At 42.6% G+C, this 14,052-nt stretch overlaps 2 protein-coding genes across 2 annotated transcripts; both read right to left on the minus strand.

Annotated features, from left to right (window-relative positions):
- Positions 1-4,189, minus strand: cdc6 (cell division cycle 6 homolog (S. cerevisiae)). The gene is given in 13 exon segments (XM_046856898.1): positions 1-244; positions 452-592; positions 1,287-1,462; positions 1,580-1,659; positions 1,754-1,854; positions 1,944-2,083; positions 2,190-2,296; positions 2,753-2,807; positions 2,810-2,906; positions 3,165-3,377; positions 3,471-3,571; positions 3,574-3,702; positions 3,854-4,189. Coding segments are annotated over 13 exon segments (1,749 nt in total). The 5' UTR covers positions 4,173-4,189; the 3' UTR covers positions 1-154.
- Positions 4,190-5,454: 1,265 nt separating this feature from the next.
- wipf2a (WAS/WASL interacting protein family, member 2a) lies at positions 5,455-13,124 on the minus strand. The gene is made up of 8 exons (XM_046856897.1): positions 12,986-13,124; positions 11,596-11,712; positions 11,332-11,464; positions 11,097-11,225; positions 9,825-10,403; positions 9,517-9,726; positions 8,183-8,284; positions 5,455-7,045 (listed from the first exon to the last, which is right to left on the minus strand). The coding sequence occupies exons 2-8, from the start codon at positions 11,650-11,652 to the stop codon at positions 7,002-7,004; spliced, it is 1,254 nt and encodes a 417-aa protein (XP_046712853.1). The 5' UTR covers positions 11,653-11,712; positions 12,986-13,124; the 3' UTR covers positions 5,455-7,001.
- Between the last annotated feature and the right edge of the window lie 928 nt (positions 13,125-14,052).

Here is a 14,052-nt window from a genome sequence, read left to right on the forward strand (position 1 = left end):
TCCGTTTCATTCTGTTGGTACGAGTGAAAGGTTTATTGAAGAATAAAATTAAAATCCTGTACAAATATTTACACAAACTGAACACAATATTTTGGGGAAAATTAAAATTAATGGCAGCACAGCGGCGGATGGTGATGGGAGTCGTGGCAACAGATCACTGCAGACCCGCAGCCAGGATGCTGCCCAGCAACGCACGATCCTTCAGCGCGTTCTCCACGTCCTTCTCCTCGATCTTCAGCGAGATCTGCCGAAATAAAAAGCACATCAAAATGGTTTAAAAAAAAAAAAAAAGCTGTAGCCCTGCAGTATAGAGCAGTAATTGAACCCACAACCTACTGATCACGTTTCCACACAATGAACTGCAGTTTGTACAACATTAAATGCTACCATCAAATGATTGGTGCAGGTTCTCACTTCATTAGTGGAATTGAAAGGCAGGAGTGGACTGTACCTTGGTAAGTCGAGCCTCTTTGGCCTTCTTGAGAGAAAAGATGCCTCTGCTTTCCAGTAAACTGCACAATGACAGACACTCGCTTTGGCCCACTCCGCTGACCTGCCTCTGCTGGCACAGTTTACTGTACGTCTCACACAGCTGGAAAGCAGAAGACCAAACAACTTCAGGTTAGATTTGTGGAGTGAGGCCACCAGAGGCCCGACTTAATAAAAGCCTCCAAATACAATATCAGGTTCCCCTGAACAATAGTAGACATTTTGAAAGATTCATTTTAAATATGTTTTACTCAAAATCATTTCTGTATTTGATAAAGGTTGGCCTTTTAACTAAAATCTATTTGATTTCTGTCATTACAAGAGCGGCCTCTAGAGGCGAATCACTGACACCACATGCCGTTTGTTTTTACACGCTAGAGGGCGCTCTGCACAGCGAGCACTAGATTATATTTATTGCTGTTGGCACATTTTCATGATTCAGTACCTTTTCATTTAAGTTTTGTGAGTTCAGTATTATTTTACACTGTTTTTTTTTTTAAATTATTATCCAGCATCAATTTTAAAAACTATTCGTTAATTAATCCGTTATCGGCGAGTACGATCCGACCCAGACATCAGTCATAAAAATCCTCTATTGGTTGACCTCTAGTTATTAACGTAGCCTACTTATTTGTTAGATTGATTTTCTGTTCCAGACCGACACACCCCATTAAAGAAGGTTTGGTGACCCCTGACCTAAAGCAACACTAAAACAGACATTAGGAGGAACCTGATCCGTGAGGGATCTGATCACATTTGAAAGTTCTGTAAGGGTTTATCTTCTCGTGTGAACTCACCTTGCCCAGCTGAATCTCTCGGCTCTTGCCGTTGCGTGTGAGCAGGAGCAGACAGCAGACCAACAGCTTCTGTTGCAGAGGGAAACTTTCTCCTTCCTCCCCTCCACTGGTGGCCATGCGGTCTCCATACACCTCCGACAGAACCCGCGCCACCTGAGGAACGCTCACGCGTGCCGCTACGACGAGAGAAACCACAGACTTCACTTTACACGTGTGCGCACAGGCAAAAAAAAAAAAAAAAATACACTGACAAACATACAGATCGTGTTTGCAGGTCTTTCATTCACGCTTACCTTTAGTATCTGTCGTAACGTTTGTAGAAGCAGAAGACGTCTTGGATCTGTTGTTGGCCTCGACCATCTCTACAGCTCTCCTGTAGGACAGAAGGACGAGACAAATATGAGAATTATGACTGCTTGGTCCCTTTTCTTTCTTTTTTATCCTTTTTTAGTCAGAGTTTTAATTACCTGCAGATGTCTAGAGCTTTTCGGGCATCTCCCGACACTGCAGATACCTTCCTGGCACAAAACTGAACAGCAGCACCATCAAGAACTCCTTCTCCTGCCACCTGAACGAGACCGAAATTAAATTAGAATTAAAAGTTAAAAGGAATGTCGAAGTATTTGAACATCTCTAATGATGAAAAAACCTGTCTACCTGTGTGAGCCGGTCCTGGACGATGGCAGCGAGCTCCTGGCGGCTGTAAGGCGGGAAGTGAAGAAGCTGTGGCCTGCAGTGAGGCTTAGCCTGGAGTCGGGGCAGAATGCGGTCCGTCAGGTCGAGGGCGTTCGCGATACCTGCGAGCAAAAAGAAGTTCGTTATGAGTGCTTTGGCTGAATTTTGTATTACAGATAACAAGGTACATTTCAATATTTTTTTACTCCACCATATCATCCGACTCACCAATGAGACACAGGCGAGACTTGGGAAGATAAGGCCATTCAAAGATGGTATACAGAACATCTTGGGCTTTGCTGTCCAGCTGATCCATTTCATCCAGGACCAACAGACTGTTGAAACACACCGCCAAAATCAGAAAAATTATAAGATATATATAAAAATATAAGATATTCATTTTGAGCTCGACCGATTTCAGTTATTTATCCATTTTAACGGATAGTTAATTGCTGGAACTATCTGCAAAAATCCACACGGATATTTTATTTGGATTGTGTCTGTTGTGAGAAGATCCGCCATCATTCTACAGTGCAAGAGCGGCCTCTAGAGGCAAACAACCGACATGACGTGCTGTTTTTTGCGAGACTGTACATCAGAAATTAGTAATACAATTTATATTCATATATAATGAGCACAATTTCATGATGCAGTAGGGTTTTTTATTTTTTGTAATAAGTTCAGTACTAATTTACAGTTTTTTGTGTCCCTTTTCCAACCTAGCCATCGAACTCTAATAGATACTGCTGAGGATTAAATACAAACACCTCCAGTGTTTACGGCACACTTACACTGTGGGGCCTGAACTGGTCAGCAGTTTCTCAAGCTTGCAATCACCATGGCCTCTGGACGTCCCAGTTTTTCAGCCAGAAGAGGGAAGATTGAATGAGAGCTACGAAGCGTCATGCAGTTAATCACCACAGTCCGAACTCCTTTCAGCGAAGCCTGGAACACAGACGGGAAAATGTAATGTACTGATCAGGTGTGTAGACGAACGGAATACACTGTACATTTGACCTCATGCACCGTGAAATCATACTGTTAAGTTTCTGAGAAACAGAAAAGACACTTGTTTGCAAACACACTGAGGAGTTTCACATCACTGGCTTGTCCCACATGGGTGGGGTCCCTAATCCGTCCCACAATCAGTTTGAAGTGCAAAAAATAAATAAACAAACACCACCCATCGCTCTCAAAGCTCACCTTGTGTTCCTGAAGCACGCAGTTCAAGCAGGCAGTCTTCCCCGTTCCAGGAGCTCCGGAGATGTACAGGCTGGACGGCTTGCCAGGAATCACGTGTTTCTCCAGGAAGGAGACGATGACGTCTCGCTCGGCCTCCCTCGAGAGCAGTCGCTCAGGCACGGCTGTGTGAAGAGCCTGTTTCACACACTGGTACTGCGATTCTGAAAGATAGCACTGTATTTAGATTTTCATACGCTACAAAAAACTTTGAACGTTGATTATCACAAGATGCAAAAAAAATTTACTTTTCGTAACAGACGTGGACACTTTCTCCAAGAAATCAGATTCAGCTTCAGTGGCCTCTTTCGGGCTTTTGGGAGAAGGACAAGTCGAGGATGAAACAGGGATTTTGAGGCTGCTGAGGAAAGCCGAGGAGGAGACGAGAAGACAGGGGTGTTCTCATTAAAAGACAGCTTGCGAGGGGAACCCAGTGATGGACGGCTCTGTTTGGGAGGAGAACCCAGAAGAGATGGTGGCAGATTGCATCCGTTCTCATCCCCTGAAATAGGACAGAAAAAAAAATTGATCAGTATTGATCTCACACACACACACACACACACACACACACACACACACACACACACACACACACACACTACACCTTGATAATTCTACAGGAACGGATCCACCGGTTCACTTTTTTTGAATACCTGTGCGCTTTCTGGGGCTCAGAGGAAGTCTTTCCGGGACACTTTGGAGGCTGTGGCATCGAGGAGACAGGGGAATGGCACGGACGTCTGAGACATTCATCTTCCTGGGTGAAAGAGGAAGGTTTCGGACGTTCTCGACGGCCTTCGTGGGGGAAAGCAAGACATTTCTGACGAGCACATCTGGCTTTCTGGGAGACGGAGGGGTGGCAGGAGCGTCCGAGACATCGGGCTGCACACTTTTGTGTTGGGACGAGATCCTGGAGGACTTGCGTTTGGGGAACTGGAGAGTTGGTTGTCTCTGAGAGCGAGTGTTGGGCATTTTCAGATCAGCCTGAAGCTCTGAGGAATGAGACATAACATTTATATTAATTTCTGAAGAAAAAAAAGTTTCACTCATTCACACACACAATATAATAAAATATATATTCAAATATGGCTGCCTCAGCATGGATCTCTCCAGATTCTTTACTGTTTGTTAGTTTGTCCTATTGGTCTAAAGGTCTAAAAGATGTTGATCTTCCTGACCAGCTGAGGAACTTCAACCTGCCACAGGAGCTGCTCACACACTTCTACTCAGCCATCATGGAGTCTCTCATGTGCTCTTAGATCACCATCTGGTTTGGGCTCAGCTATACAATCAGACATCAGAAGACTACAGAGGAAGGTTCGAAACCACTCTACAGAAACTGTACATATCCTAAAGTGAGAAAAGCAGCTCAGAAAATAACCCTGGATTCCTCACATGCACACCATATGGGTTTTTCTTCTTCTTCTTCTGCTGCTACAGAGCACCGAACAGGACAGAAGGCAAAATAAATGTTTCTTCCTCGGGGAAATCAACCTTCATGAACACTTGTGCAATAAAATAAAACATGTTTAATAAGACTCCATTATTAATTTGGAATTAAATTGTTTATTTAGGTTTCAGCAGGAAGGTGGACCAGGCCACACAGCTCTTGGCGCCTAATCCTCACAAAGGCAATAAACACACGCACAAAAAAACACAGCAAACAAAATGCAAACAGCAATCTAATAAATAAAATGAACTAACTCGTCTTTTCAGGTTTTTTATTTTTATTTTTCTATCATTCCTGACCTGTAAAATAATAAATAGCTGAGTGTCTCTTCGTATTTGGCGCCAATAAATTCAGCACATCTACAACTTCCGGGTTCCAAACGCAGTCCTTTAGAGCTCTACAAACACCATAAATGTAAATATAAACATCCTTTAAAACGGGAATAAATCTTATATCTTACCTAATGTACGGATAAAAAGTTTCTCTTTATTTCCAGTGTTAATAAAATATCCAGAGCTCCTGCTCAACCCGCTGACTGAAAACCGACTGAAGCATTTCGCGGCTCTGAGAAACCTCACATATCAGCTGGCGCGATTTCACTGAGCTCTGATTGGCTAACTCAACCTCAAAGGCTCTAAACATCCAATAGGAACGCTCGCCCCTCCCTCTGGAGGGTTGATCTGGCGGGTGGCTGCTTGCTGAGGTGGAGGAAATTTCCCGGGAAAATTTAAAGGCCGTGTGAAAAAGCTCTTTGTCTGAATTAAGAAGTTAAATAAAGATAAACACAAGCAAAAAAACACACAATTATTTACTCCCCATAACCAATTTTATTTAAAACTTAATAAAAGTCATACACACAATCCCCAGTTTCAGCATGAACATATGGCAGGTCATGGCGACTTATTTCAACGAACAATAAAGATAAAGAACCACCCATGGAAAAGGGTCCGAGGAAAAACACGAACCCTTCACCTCATTGTCATTAATAAACTTTTAATGTAATATGTTCACTTATAGTTTGTTTGATTCTCTATATTACACATTTTTACATATTGTGTATTATACATCACATTTAGAGTTAACCATCCACATAGAATCATAAAAAAAAAAGCATCTGTACCAGTAAATTAGTGACAAATTGGAAACAGTCAGATACGCCAGAGCGTGACGTGTAAATCAGTAATTTGAAAGTACGAACAGAGAAGACGGTGTTTTCAGCAGCACAGTTTGCACCCCACAAAGACAACAAACAGGCCCTTCATACAAACATGGCAGGGCCTACTGTAAATACCGTGAGCTTAGTGGCACTTCGTGTATTTGGTCAGTTCTAAATAAGTGGTTAGGATCTGCTAAGTTTGTCATCGTTAAAAAAAAAATAATAATAAAAAAAAAATCCCTTTTCACAGACAGAAATATTGTGTTCACACCGGATCCTGCAAACCACGTTCTTCGCAAAGTAATCTGCACAGTTGCTTAGATACGGTGTTCGGAAGTCATGATGTGCACTATTAAAAAAATCTGTCTAGACCAGTCATGGTGATCAAATAATCTACAGGATCCCTTTTTCTTTTTTTCCTATTTTTAATTTTTTTAAGTAAAAAGTTATAAAAAAAAAAAAGATTTCTTATAACTACACATGGAACCCCTAACGGGAAAAAATGACTTTTTTTCTCTTTAAAAATCAGAACGCAGTGATTGTCGACTGATTCTCTTATGCGTTAATCTCGATTCACAAGTGCTACAAAAATGGTACTACAGTATAAACTCCACAGAGAAAGTGGAATGCACATATGTATGTATGTATGTGTAAATATATATAAAAATATAGTAGGTTGTATAGCTTGGGTCCTCATAATACTCTGAAGTCTGAGTGTTTGTATATGAATTGATTAGGACCGTGACACTGCACAGTGTTTTCTGGTCGAGAGATGCATCAGACTGGAGCGGGTTCGGTATCATGTAGTGTGCTTAAAACATTCATTTTATTATTATTATTATTATTATTAAGCGTCTCTCACTTGGAATGCATAGTTAGTGTTCATTTGCAAAACGCAAATTCTAAACATGTGCAAAAGTTTGGTTACTTTCTGTTTTTTAATATAAAGAATTTATTAGTATTATTATTAATATTTTTATTAGCATAAATCCTCTTCACCTGAGAAATTTTTTACTTAGCCAGGTAAAGTTTCAGTTTGCATTCTGCTGGTCTTTTTTGCATACAGCTGTGATGGTGATGGTGATGGTGATGGTGTGTGTGTGTGTGTGTGTGTGTGTGTGTGTGTGTGTGTGTGTGTGTGTGTGTGTGTGTAATAGATTTGAAACGTTTAGCCGTTTTCCTCTTTCAAAGCAGATCATCTCCCGACAGGTGGTGCAGGTGGAGCTCCTCGAGTCATGGCTACAGTGTGAGAAGATACAGACAGATGATTGTCAGGCATGGTGGAAAAGCATTCTGGGAAAAATGTATTCTCAAAGAAATTCATTTGAAGCACAAGCACCACTGATATTTATTACTAGCTCATCGTGTAGTACTCAAATAAACCGGGAAATATTCTTTAATGGCCATTTTATAGATTGAAAGACCTATTTTGTTCCCTGGACCCCACAAGATCCTTGAAGGTGTGTTGTGGTACCTGGCTGCCAGACATTACCAGGCAGCAGACCCTTCAAGTCCGTTAGATTGTGAGGTGAAGCCTAAAGTGAAAAGGGTTGCTCGCCACCACACTCGACCGGATTGAGATCTGAGGAATCTGGAATCATGTTCCTCAAAACGTTCCTGAACTCAGAGTGTGTTATCCTGCTAAAAAAGGACACTGCTGTTATAATCGTCAACACGCCGCGGTCTTTGTAACTGCAGGGGGGGTCTGTACGTGGTGTGTAACATCAACGTAACATCCACATGATCAAAAAGACCTGAGGTTTCCCAGCAGAACATCACCAAAGCATCGCAATGCTTCAGCTGACTAATCCTTTCCCATGGTGCCATCTCAGTTACGTGATGGAAAAGAAAATGTGATTCATCAGACCAGGCCACCTCTTTCCACTGCTCCATGATCCGGTTTTTCAACTCCTTTGTAAGCTTTGAGTGGTGCACAGCTGAGCATGGGCTCTCTGACCGCTTTACAGCTCCACAACCACTCCATATGCAGCTCTGTGTGTACTGGCACTTTTCTATCAATGCCAGCATTCACTTTTCAGCTTCAACAACACTAGCTCCTTGGACCAGATAGGCCAGCCTTCACCCCACACATGCATGGGGATGCCTTGAGGACTCATGGTGCAAACTTGGTATGTACTAATCAGTGCATACAGAAATACTCCAAAAGGACCACTGTTATGGACAAGCTCTGATGCAGACATCTAGACATCGAAATCTGGCGCAGATCTTACACTTGCCCATTTTTCCTGCTTCCAACCCATCAACTTTGAGAACCGATGTGTTGTGTAATATTTCCCACTCCTTAGCAGATGCATTTTAAAGAGAGAGTTATTAGTTCACCTTTGCAGTTTCAGAGGTTAAGGTTGGTTATCTTACCTTTATTGGATTTACTGGGATAGACCTTTGTGAACTGTCTGTACTCATCTGGAGGTGGCAGATCCTCAATAGGATGGAAGGAGTACTTGGACTCGAAATCATCTGGAAAAACAGCAAGCGGATACAAGAATATGTTTGAGATGCATTAGGATGTTGAAGAAATCATTTCCTTATCCAGGTTTTATTTGATTGTGCTTCGATGTCTACTCATATTTTATTTGCATATAATTAATAAAAGCACATCAAAGTATCCTGGATGGTCAAAGCCATGCTTGTTTGTTTTTGTTTTGAGCTTTCAATTTCTCTTCTCCAACCAATTTTCAACCATCTCCACCTGAAAGCAGGACCAGACTACCACACCATAGACATGTTTCTTGCCACCTGAGCCGATTTCAAAAGACCTCTGCATTCGGAGTTTGCTTTGTATTGGTTTACATAAAGAGGAAGTGCAGAGGCTCGATTTGAATTCCTGAGAGATCATTTGACTGCTGTGCTATTTCCCCGACTCTGATAACATCCAAAGGTCAGATAAAAATGATCAGCCGCAGGTGTCCTGACCTCTAGTGTACTCTCAGACTACTTTTTAAGCTTTTATTCAAAAACAAAGATTATAATTATTCCCTTTGTACAGTCTCTCTCTCACACACAGTTGATATAGATGTATGTTATTACTCATACAGAAAGAAATAGTTAAAAATTTTTCCTGAAAAATCAGAAAATTCAGATGAAAACCTGGATAGAAGTAACCAAAAATATCCATGCTAAACCACGAACAAGCCAAAATGGTGATTTAATGCTAACGTTACAGGATAAATAAAACAAATATACAATTAAGATGAGAATATATTTCTAAAAAATGTATGTTCTGAATTCGATCGTTACAAACAAACAAAGCAAAATCTATGAAGACATTGTTTGAGAAGGTTGGTGAGGAAGAAGTCCTGTGTTCTGCACAGATCCCTGACCTCCTCAACCCCCCATGGACAGCTTTGGGATAAACTGAAGCCCCAGACCTCCTCACATGAGATCATTACTTGATCGTAATTCTGCTCTTGTTGGCTTTATGACCACTAAACCCCACAACTACACTCCAAAATCTAGTGGAAAGTCTTCCATGAAAAATTCAAACAGGTAAATGAGAGAATTTGGAACAGGATGTTCACCAAACAAATCAGGTGTCCGCAAACTTTTGCCCATATACGATGAGTGACAAAAATATTGACACCAGGTCACATTAGGAAACCACGGTGTGTTCAGGACGTATATCTGTGGAACACAGAGGTTGGATTCTACCCCTGTTGGAGAAGCTTTCTGGGATGTGGCGTGAGACTCACCGCTGAAAGCCCTAGAGACTGACGTGTGTCCGTTGCGCATCGGTGGAGGTGGCGGTGGATGGGATGAATGCTGGCGACCGGAGGAGAAGGGTGGTGGGGGCCTCGTCCGGCTTTCCGAAGAATTCTGAGAGGTTCCGCTTTGCATGCGGGTTGGAGGAGGAGGAGGAGCGTCACGGTTCCCGTTCCGAGATGAAGAAGGAGGAGCTTGGCCTTATAAATCACAAACATGCACAATTTTAACAATAAAAAAAAAAAAAAAACCTCTTTTCAAACATCAGTGTGAATAAGAGAAGATAACGACATATTACCTCCTCGTCGTCCTGGAGGTTCTCGAGATGGTGGTGGTGGCCGACTGCTTTGCTGGGAAGGGGGTGGTGGTGGGGGTGGGGCTTGAGTACGAGTGTTCCCATTAGTTCGCCTGTTAAGCGAGTTCCGCCTCTGTGGCAACTCAGGAGGTGGGTCACCGTTAGCCACCGAAGGGGGCTGTCGGTAAGGAGGAGGCGGCGGTAGAGATGAAGAAATCGCAGGGGAAGAGCGAGAAGTGGGTTTTGACAGGGCATCGCGGGCAGGTGATGGTGGAGGAGGGGCTCTGTTTGCACTCGGGGGTGGGAGGGGCTTCTCTAGCCCATAAGAGCGACCAGAGCTCGGACTGGGAGCAGGAGGAGGATTATTGGCACGTCGATTGAAAGGCGGAGGTGGAGGAGGGGCGGGGTTGTTGGGTTTGGTGTTGCCACCGCTCGGTTTCGAAATGTCAGGTAGAGAAGGGCGGGCATTCCTGGGTCGCTCAGGTGGCGAGGCGCGCTCTTCATTGGCCTGTTGGCTCGTTGGACGAGGAAGAGGAGGACGGGAACCTGGAGGCCGCAGTGCTGCTCTGCCAGCGGTACCCTCTGTAAAGAGATACACGATGTCATCAACATTATTTACTGTTTAATTCTACATGTATAATGTAAAACAGGCTGCACCTGTTCAGGACAAGTTATTGAGCTGCAATGGTTTAAAAGCATTATGATTTTGAAGCCGTTAGCAAGCAATGTATTTAATAGCCGTGAATAAAAGTCGACCGATTAATCGGCAAAAAGAGTTGATTGCTGGAACGATCATGAAAAATCCATACTAATAGTTTTTCCGGGTTGCATCATTATGAGAGCGGCCTCTAGAGGAGCATCACTGACACCACGCGATGTTTGTTTTTACACGCGAGACCGTGTGCTGCAGGGATTAATTCATATTTATTCCATTGAGCACATTTTCATGATACAGTACTGTTTATTTTAATAAAGTTCAGTACTATTTTACATGAAGTGTCTTTTTTGTTTTTATCCATTTGGTCGATTCATTCTTTATCGGCAAGTACAATCCAAAATAGCCATCGGTAAAATCCCACATCAGTGAATCTCAAGCCGAAGAGTTTCTGTAAGACGTTATGACACAGAAACGTGTGCAAATTCAAGCAGCGGTTCTGGAATTCTGGATCACAAAAGATTTAAGCATCTGGGAAAGTTGAATGGGAAGATAACTCAAGCTAGTTGAGCTGAAGATGACTGGAGGTCTTTCTCTGTTGAAGGACCTGAAAAAACTACCTCCCACTGGACGAAGTTTAGGCACTCCTCCGCTAAACAGGCCTGCCATTGGCATCGGGCCAGAACTGCCACCTAAGCCCCCTCCGCTTCCTCCTCCACTACTGCCGCCACCTCCACCCCCTCCAGGTTCTGAGAAAACACACACACATATCAGATGAATGATTAGCCACAATGAAGGTCTTGTCAAACATTAATGTTACGTGTAAGTTATCCTGATTTCATCTCGGTGACCTACTCTCAATGATGGGTGCGCTTCTGTCATTGGCGTTTGTGACTTTTTTCAGCTTGGCTCCTTTGCATATATCCGACAGCAGAGCTCCTCTTCCTTTAGCTTCATCACGTGACATCTTGGGAGGCGCAGCGTTAGCCTGGGAACCAAAAAGACATCATTCATTCTAGACAGAGGTTCAAGTCGTGCCACGTCGAAATTTATTTTATCACGTCCTCGTTCAACCAAGACGGAACAAAATAGGAGATGAACGTAGAGTGGAAGAGCTACCTGGCTGAAGGAAGGAGGAGGTGGAGGTCCGGGAGGAGGTGGAGGTGGAATAGGCATGATGGCGTTTCTTCAAGAACGGTGACGATCACCTCAGCTGTGTTTCTGCTCACAAAAGCTCTGGGAATGAAAGACAGGAGACATATTTTTATTCTCAGGTGCTGGTGTTTATTGTAAAGAGTCGAGGCATGAAAACATACTGAAATTAAAACATGCGTGCTAAAATGAAACTGAATCTGCTCCATCATGGAGTATATGTAAAGGATTGGATGGTTTAGTACATATTTAGAGAGCGTGTCAATAATTAAACAGAGCTGTGACATCCGCTGCTGCCATTTCTTTTTTCGACATGCAAATAAAAAAGAAACACATTCCAAACTGGGGGTAAGAAAAAAAAGCCCTGGTTGTTTTCTAGTTTCCTCCTGACTGCTTATCATTACAGCTCCCAAAACCAGTCTGATAAGATGCTGATTAGACCTTCCATTTCCTGAGCACCTGAAACGTCTCTCTTCCTTTTTCTCTCAATCTCGCTCTTCCACACGTATATATCTTCTACCCATGACACCTAGGCAGACGTGAGCGACACGCGGCTTCAGTTCCCGAGCGGAATGTTGTTCAGCAGGATCACCAGCAACCAAACCAGCAACAGCGAGGAGCGAAAGCTGGAAACAAGAAACGCAGCTCATGTGATTACACATTCCCTGATCTACGGAGCGAAATAACCTTCGAATCATCTCCCATCGTGTGGAGAACCTCGTGTGATCTGAAAGCGAGAAAGCTTTGAGTATTCCATTAATTCACTCGTCATGAGAGAAGGAACCTGATATCAACAATATCCAACTGTCTTATACACAATCAGCTTGTTTACCGTCTGTGACGTTCTATCACGTATAAACTAGTATCACAAAGCTGGTGGGCAGGAACAGCGTTCTGGATCTGATGTCCTCAGGAGCTGGGTGTTGTTCTCAGGTGAGCGTGGAGATACAGAGCTGCTGAATCCAAGCGATCGATCACAAAGTCACACATCTAACACACTAATAACTTCATAATGGGGGGAAAAACATCATTCCATGAGCATGAACAAGGAAATGGGGAATATATGGGCAAAGAGAACTTGGGCAAGATGTCAGGAGAAAAAGAGAGAAAAGCCCAGGATTATGGCTGGAAATGAGCAATGATCTGGCTTTTATTCTTTATATATCTAAAAGGTTTATAGATATAGAACAGACGTTTGCCATGGAAAGACTTCTGTAAGGGTGTCAACACAGAAACAAGCCCGGTTGCTTTAACAGAAGCTTAGAAACCACATAAACACCTCATGATTTTATTCTGATCAATACAAATATAATAATAATAATATTAATAAACTTGGAGACTGGATTATGAGTCTCACCTGCGGCTACTATGCGGTTCCTCTCTCCAACAGCATTGAAAGAAACCAGGTTCCTGCTACGTTTCACAGAGTTACAAACTAAAATCCAACTCCAGCCACTAAATCACACGGAGAACCAGCTGAAGAACCGGAGCTTCATGGTATCCACTTGGAGTTGGAGCTGAAGAAATGTATTCCACTTTTCACTTACAGCTAACAAAACACAGGCTCGGCAGACATACTAAATCATCTCCTGGTCTTCGAAACCTTTAAACTTTTAGTCGCGGAAAAGGAAATAAGGTGAGAGAAGCTGCTGCTGGAAAGACTTCAGCAGCAAAACCCGAGTTCTGAGAAACCCGGAAGTCCAGGAAGCAAAACAAAATGGCGGCGAATCCCGAACACTTCCGATTAGAGCCGAATGATGTTCGGGTGTTTAAGGTTTTTTTACTGAACTCAAAATTTCAGCATTTATTAAACAAAAATTCGTGAAAAAGAACTTTGACACAACTTATCCTATAATTGCACTCATCTTTCACCACATAAACACCACATTCTCATTATATTATAGGCCTATTTTTTCCAGCAGCATGCAAATGTTAGCAAAATTTGATTAAATAACCACAATATTAATCTCTTAATCTCTCACACACATGGAAATTAGACTATTAAATTAATTAAAATTAAAAACAATATATACTAATTTTCACCCGGTTTTATTAGTGTTTAATGTCCGCATTCCCCTCTTAAATAAATATCCTTCTTATTACTTGTCACATGTACATTACATCACAGTGCAATTCTTTTCTCCCGTATCATAGATGCATTTCTATGTGCATTTCTACTACGATGCATTTCTCGCACATAGATGTTAGAAAGCTGAGCTCGGCTATGATGCAGCGCCTCTGGAGTACAAAGGGTTAAGGGCCTTGCTCAAGGGCCCAAGAGTGGCAGCTTGGCGATACTGGAGGCCAAAGACACTTTGTTACCGCTGTCATTTCCCAATTCCACTTCACATCGCCAACACAACTTATTCACAAAATCATAATGTTTTTTTTGTCCCAAATGGCACCCTATGCCCCCGTGCTACA

Source organism: Silurus meridionalis, chromosome 9 (genome assembly GCF_014805685.1).
Source record: "Silurus meridionalis isolate SWU-2019-XX chromosome 9, ASM1480568v1, whole genome shotgun sequence".
Lineage (NCBI taxonomy): Eukaryota > Metazoa > Chordata > Actinopteri > Siluriformes > Siluridae > Silurus > Silurus meridionalis.